General features: G+C 48.2%; 1 protein-coding gene across 1 annotated transcript; it reads right to left on the reverse strand.

Moving 5' to 3' along the window:
* Window positions 1-1081: 1081 nt before the first annotated feature.
* LOC106565208 (major intrinsically disordered Notch2-binding receptor 1) lies at window positions 1082-5869 on the reverse strand. The gene is made up of 3 exons (XM_014132071.1): window positions 3741-5869; window positions 2785-3027; window positions 1082-1693 (listed from the first exon to the last, which is right to left on the reverse strand). Exons 1-3 carry the CDS (start codon window positions 5775-5777, stop codon window positions 1499-1501), a joined length of 2475 nt encoding a protein of 824 aa, XP_013987546.1. The 5' UTR covers window positions 5778-5869; the 3' UTR covers window positions 1082-1498.
* Between the last annotated feature and the right edge of the window lie 1592 nt (window positions 5870-7461).

The following is a 7461-nucleotide window of genomic DNA, read 5'->3' on the forward strand; positions in this document are numbered from 1 at the left end:
TGTTGTGCACATGGGGTGGAATAATGCTTTTTGATAGTAATGCACATGCATTATGAGCAAATATGGTTGGTCACAGCGGACTCCTTTTTGGCTCGTTCCTTAAAACTGGATACTTGCTTCCTTTATTTAGCGGGTCTCGAGAAAAGTCCTAAAGTTGTAGATGGTTCCTGAAAACAAAAGTTTGGGATCCAGTGATGTGGAGAAGTTCTGGGTCATTAGCATTACTGAATCCCCACAGGCCGGCAGCGTTGTGCTGAGTACATGGTTAGGGCTTTCCTGTGGCACCAACACAACAACAGTAATGGATCTGCAACTAGACTCGAGGGGACCACTTAGTCGACACACATCCACTTAAGAGGAAGCAATGCATGGATCCGACCCCTCCCCCTCACCCCCCACACTCTGAACATCCTGCGTGTGTGTGGGTGGGTGAGGGCTCAGTGTCTGCAATGCCAGCACAGCAAAACAAACTTTGGCCTTACATTTTCACATCACCCTCCAAAGCACTGCGAGAGTCAATCTCCAAATTGTGAACCATCAGCCCTAACCCCAGGTGACCTCAGTACTAGTAGTACTAGTACACTCAACTACAACATAGACATTCTTCCCAAGTGAAATGTGACAGAACCAGTAAGACTGCATATCCCTTGACAATCACATCATAGGAATTTTGGCTGTGATTGTGTGTAATGTATGTGTCAATGTGATGTGTGTGTGTGTGCATTCATGCACGTGTGATGTGTGTGCATGTGCATGCACACGCATGTGTGTGTGTGTGTGTGTGTGTGTGTGTGTGTGTGTGTGTGTGTGTGTGTGTGTGTGTGTGTGTATCTGTGTACATACAGTACACTAACATGGTAGAGTGCTATAACATAAATTAGATTACACAGAGAATCCTCAATTCACAAAGTGGTTCCTGGCAAAGGCTTCCTTTTCCATATCCCTAAGGCCCAAAACATCAACATCAACAACAACAAACAGGGGTGGTTTCTCATCAAAAGACTGCATTGACATAGCCAGTAAAATATAGAGGAAATCACTGATTTCCCGCACATGGATGACAAAATGGGAGCGAAAACCATTATGACAAATCAATATTTTATTCAACATAACTTAATGAGAAATAATGGCAGACAGAAGGCCTACATAAATGCTGTGCTTTTTACTGTTATGCATTTTTTCCATTTGTGCTTGAAAGAAATTAGCCCAGTAAGGTATGTGGGCAACAGGATAAGGCCATGACAGATTGTAATAACATGGTGCCAGATTCACAAAGAATTTGCATTAGTTTAGCTTTGTCTTTCCTTAATACTCTCTCCTGAATACACTGGTGTAAGAGCATGGTAAATGTAGGGCACATTACTCCCCCTACACCGTTATATGAAAAAAGTATCACATCAACACCGCATTCAGAATCCCACCATCCCGTCATCGCCAATCAACAAATCAAATCAGTATTTTTGTTTGGAGGTCTCATGTCTGGCATGCATACAGAGCCTCAAGAGCTCATGGTGGCGATAGGGATGACGATGACGAGGATGATGGTGATGGAAGTGAAGATGAGCGCCCCCAGCTTGCAGGCTTTGGCTCTGCGCTGGTTTGCCTCTTTGCGTCTCAGCAGTGTGCTGTAACCTGGCGTGTAGATGTCCTCCATCCAAAACTCCAGGTTATTAGGGTTTAGAGACTCCTGGGCCTACGAGACAAAACATAAGGTCACCACTCTATTATGCCAGTCAAGTAGATAACCGTTCCAGTTGTTCCATTAAAAGTATTATTCACTGGGGCCTCCCGAGTGGCACAATGGTCTAAGGCACCGCATCGCATGCAGGGCTAAAGGCGTTACTACAGACCCGAGTTCATTCCCGGGCTGTGCCACAACCGGCCGTGACCGAGAGTCCCATAAGACTGCGCACAATTGGCCCAGCGTCGTCCGGGTTAGGGGAGGTTTTGGCCGGTGGGGCTTTACTTGGCTCATCGTGCTCTAGCGACTCCTTGTGGCCCGGTGCCTGTGGGCTGACCCCGGTCGCCAGCTGAACAGTGTTTCCTCCGACACAATGGTGCGGCTGGCTTCCGGGTTAAGCTGTCGGGTGTTAAGGAGTGTGGTTAGGCGTGTCATGTTTTGGAGGACGCATGACTCAACCTTCGCCTTCCGTGCCAGTTGGGGAGTTGCAGCAATGCAACAAGATCGAAAATTGGAGAGAAAAATTGGGTTTTATTATTTTTTTATTTTTTTTATCCTATTCATTGGAAGTTCCTTTTGGATCCCAGTTCAGATATACATTTTAGTCATTTATACAGATAGACTTACAGTAGTGAGTGCATACATGTTCGTACTGGTCCCCTGTGGGAATCAAACCCACAACCATGGCATTGCAAGTGCCATGCTCTACCAACTGAGCCACACGTGATTCTTTATTTTCTGAAGGTTCACTGACTAATCCTAGTTTGTATCATTTTGGGAGAAAGCTAAACTTCATTTAATGCATTATAATGCGGTTATAGTGCATCAAAAGACATGTCATATGTATAATGTATTAGTATAATCTCATAATGATCTTGACCAAATAACTCATTTGTTCAGTCTGTTGAACATTCACAGCATATATGATTACAATAAGACATACGTGCTCATGTGCTTATGAAAAGCAACCAAACATTTCCTCTTGGAAAGCAGGGAGCTCGTGCTGGCGGCCAGACGGGTCCCGTGAGTTGATTTAATGCGGCCCACAGTTGTCGTTAAGTACTGCGCTACCAAAAGGTCAACAAGGTCAAACTATACAGTACCTGTAGGTCCAGAGGGGATATTCTGGCCTCTCTCTCCTCCACGGTCCAGACCGGGGCTCCTCTCCCCTCAGCCAATCGGATGTCAGAGGTCAACCCAGAGGTCAACCCAGAGGACAAGCTAGGATTGGTCAAACCGCCACCCTTCTGACGGATGAGAGAAGAGTTGGACACCTGCTCCACCAAGTGGGAGTGTTTTTGAGGAGGGAGTTTGTGACTCTGGGCAGAGCTGTTTGATTGGTCCGTCTGCATGGAAGGTGGGACAAAGATGTGAAAGAGGAAATGTGGAAGGGATGGGAGGAAGAGAGAAAAATAAATCAAACATAATGTCAGGAACAAATATGGAATACATATGTGAACAAACTGGATACACACAAGCAAACCTGCTCTTTCCTTTGTGTGGAGAAGTGGGGAATTACTGATTACTGAAAGGCAGTCTTGCATTGACAGTAAAAGAGCTATGGGAATAATTGACTAAGCTAATGTCTGACTCAAGTTCTGCTTTAGGTTTTAGTCTCTGTATTAGTCTAGTTCTTTCAAATTTCTGCCTAAAACCCCAAAATCCACAGAGTTTATAATTCCTTACCCTCACACAACTAGCCACTAGCCTTGTGAAACCAGACGGATCTTGCGATAGCTCTCATTCACTTCACATGAAACAAAACGTTAGTGCAGCAGTCTGGTTGACCAGGCTAGTTCCAAACAGCAACATACAATTATACGGAGCAGGAAAACAGGTCAGACCCAGAACCTAAGACTGCCTTACAAGACACACACAGCTAAACATCTGATTTAGCAACAAAATGAGCACACACACACTAAAATAAAACACACACACACTCACACTCGCACACACTATCACACTCACTCCAAACCAAATCCAAATCTCCAAAACGAATGCATGCATGCATGCGTGCACATACACACACACTGTTGCACTGACTAAGTTGGTACAGTACCTGTCCTGTTTTCCCGGGTTGGGCCTTGTCATCTTTACTTTTTGAGAAAGACACCGTCCAATCCCGTGCAGACAAGATGGAGATGATGCTTGGCCGCTTGGAGTCCACGCCACTCTTGCAAGAGGCCTGCCGAGAGAGCACCCCCTTCTTCCCCACTTTGGTTTCGCTCACACCTTTGTTCGCCTCCATCTTCCCCCACCGGTTCCAGTCCAGGCTACCAAACGAATGCCCAGACACAGACAGGGGCTGGGGCTCAGAGGAGCAACCAGACCCAGGGCTGAGCGGATGGCTCAGCACACCCAGGGAAGACTCACCGCCGCTGGGGGGTCCCAGCCACCTACCTCCCCGCCTACCTTCCACGGCCTGCTCCTGCATCTTCTCGTCCAGCCGCTGGAGGAAGGAGAGCACCTGGGAGATCTCGGCCTTGACCTCGGACAGGGACTCCAGGCTCTGCTCGATCTGGCCCATTCTCAGGAGGAGTTTACACACGCTGGCCTTGAGCCCGCCATCGTCACTGCCGTCCAGCGAATGGAAGAGCCTCTGGAGCTGGCCCAGGCGGCCGCGCCGTGCCTCCGGGGTGTCCTGGGCTGCCGAAGGGCCCCCGTCGGGGGGGCAGATGTACCCTGTGGAGCCGTACATGCTCATGTCATCCAGGAAGCGGAAGATGGCGCTGATGTCGTCCTCGCCTATCATGTCGGGGTTGTCCATTGAGGTCATGAAGGACAGGTGGTCGGCGTGCACCAGGCTCCGCAGGTGCCGCGTGCCCGGCATGGTGTCTGTCTGGGTGCCCGTACTGCAGGCCATCCACCCTCCTCCTTCAGGTCTGGGACTGACGGTCCACTCACCAGGGTTGTTTGTGACGGGGCTGGGGGCAAGTCTCCTCTGAAGGGAGCCTTCGGAGCCATCCAAGCCCACCAACCTGTCATCCAGACTGAGGCTCTTGTCCATCCATCCTGGCCTACGGGTCCTGGGGGGTGGGAGGTGGCGGGGGGACCATTCAGGAATAGTACCGCCTGGGCCAAAGTATGTGGAGTCCTGGAGGTAATCCAGGCTTTCATGCTTGGCCTGGTGCTCCGGCGAAGGCCGACAGACAGTGTGCGAAGGATACGGGTTGGAGAGCATCTCGAAGCTGCGATTGGTGAAAAGTTCCTGCCTCCCTCTTCCTCCTACTCCTACTCTCGGAGTCTCGGTACTAATGGTCACCTCGGGAACGAGGTGCGACTGGTTGTGGAAGTCCATCTTGAAAATACCTCTCTTCTTCGCGCAGGAATGCCGCTCCGATCCCGGCTGCGATCCCGGCTCTGATCCGGGATCCCTGGGTGCCGAGTCTCCACTCAGGGAATCCTTTGAGGACTCGCTGTCTGTCTCCAGGGGGAGGTAGATGCTCTGCATGGCCTGGCCTGGGATGCTTCCACTGCCAGCGAACAGCGGGGTGTTGTGGTGCCAGTCGAAAGACACAGCCCTGGCACGGCCTGGAGGGGATGATGAGACCAGAGAGAGGGGATCAGGAGGGAGACTGGCACGCTTGCGGAACGAGTAATTTGATTTGGGCCAGAGCAAGCTCTGGTTGATAGGGCCTGAGAGGGTCTGAGAGTCTGACAGTGTGCGCACTCTATCGCGGCTGGAGAATCTCACCTCGTCAGCGATAGGCAAAGAAATTTGCAAAGAGGGCCCCGGGGATTGGTCGATATTGGGGCCGAGCTGAGCTTTCATTGGCTGGGCCACCTGGGCCTCGTCAGGAACCCCACCCGTCATTTGAATGAGGTTGAATATTGTGACGATGTCAGCTGCCACGCCAATCGGGGATGTCCCCAGTCCCTTAGGGTTGACCCTGTCTCTGAAGAGGGTGGCAGGGAAACAGGGATCGCGGCAAGCTGCGGAGAACAGCAGGCTCCTAAGCTCTGTGAGGTGCTGCAGGTCGAAGCGGGTGCTGACCATTCTACACAGGTCCTGAAAGGAAAGCCAGTGGCGCATAGCAGCCAGCTCCTCCAGAATCCCCAGCAGGACCAGGGGGTACTCCTGCTGCAGACTGGCCATGACCCAATATCACCTTCAGATTAACAACAAAATCAACAGAGGATGTGATTGAAAATAAATCTTAAGAAAATGTATGTATTACCACAAATGTATTACCACTTGAATAACACTGGGTAAAAAATAACACAACAACAAAGCTGCCACCCCTCCTCTGTTTTGGTAAACAGCTGATGGATAGGCCTGGAGAAATGTAACCACTCTCAAATTCATAGACAGAGCTATTGATGCAAGGACTGACCATCCATGATATACCGTAATTTCCGGACTATTAAGCGCACCTGAATATAAGCCGCACCCACTGAATTTAAAAAAAAATATTATTTTGAACATAAATAAGCCGCACATGTCTATAAGCCGCAGGTGCCTACCGGTACATTGAAACAAATGAACTTTACACAGGCTTTAACGAAACACGGCTTGTAACAAAAATAAATAGGCTTTAACGAAACACGGCTTGTAACAAAAATAAATAGGCTTTAACGAAACACAAAATGAGCAGTAAGCTTTAGTTGTCTTTTTGCACTGAGTCAATTCCTCACGCTGCTGTTTCCAACGTCTTATCATCGACTCATTAAGACCAAGCTCCCGTGCGGCAGCTCTGTTTCCTTTTCCAACAGCCAGAACAATCGCCTTCAACTTGAAAGCTGCATCTTATGCATTTCTCCGTGTCTTTGCCAAGATGAGGGTGACAAAATGACTACCGTAATCAGAATGATGGGAAGTTTCAGAGCGCTCGATTTAATCTAATCAGTAAACAAAAAAGTTGTTTGACCATAACCCGTTCGGCAATTTCATTGGTCTAATGAAAGCTTCATGCCACCAAAAAACTGAGCACGTCACAGAATGTGTTTTTTTGGAAGAAAAAAAATTGAAAGCGGGAAAAATCCATATATTAGCCGCGTCATTGTTTAAGCCGCGAGGTTCAAAGCCTGGGAAAAAAGTTGCGGCTTATAGTCCAGAATTTACGGTAAAAATAATTGTTTTAACCATACATGTTTTATGGCTATACAGTGTTTATTAACATTTACATTGTTAACAAACACTGGAGTAAAACAAGTTTATATTTTGGGTTCTGATGGGGTGCAACAGATGAACTAAGCTCATGAGGCATTTATACACTATATATACAAAAGTATGTGGACACCCCTTCAAATTAGTGGATTTCACTGTTTCAGCCACACCCGTTACTGACAGGTGTATAAAATATTAGGAGTAGAATGGCCTTACTGAAGAGCTCAGTGACTTTCAATGTGGTACTGTCATAGGATGCCATCTTTCCAACAAGTAATTTCCACAAATTTACTGTTCGTAGGGAGCTTAATGAAATGGGTTTAAATGGACGAACAGACGTACACAAGCCTAAGATCACCGTGCGTAATGCCAAGCGTCTGCCGGAGTGTTATAAAGCTCACCGCAATTGAACTCTGGAGCAGTGGAAACGCGTTCTCTGGATTGATGAATCACACTTCAACATCTGGCAGTTTGATGGACGAAGCTGGGTTTGGTGGATGTCAGGAGAACGCTACCTGCCCGAATGCATAGTGCCAGCTGTAAAGTTTGGTGGTGGAGGAATAATGGTCTGGGGCTGTTTTTCATGGTTCGGGTTAGGCCCCTTAGTTCCAGTGAAGGAAAATCTTAATGCTACAGCATACAATGATATTCGAGACGACTCTGTGCTTCTAAC

This window comes from Salmo salar, chromosome 12 (genome assembly GCF_965601325.2).
Source record: "Salmo salar chromosome 12, fSalSal1, whole genome shotgun sequence".
Classification (NCBI taxonomy): domain Eukaryota; kingdom Metazoa; phylum Chordata; class Actinopteri; order Salmoniformes; family Salmonidae; genus Salmo; species Salmo salar.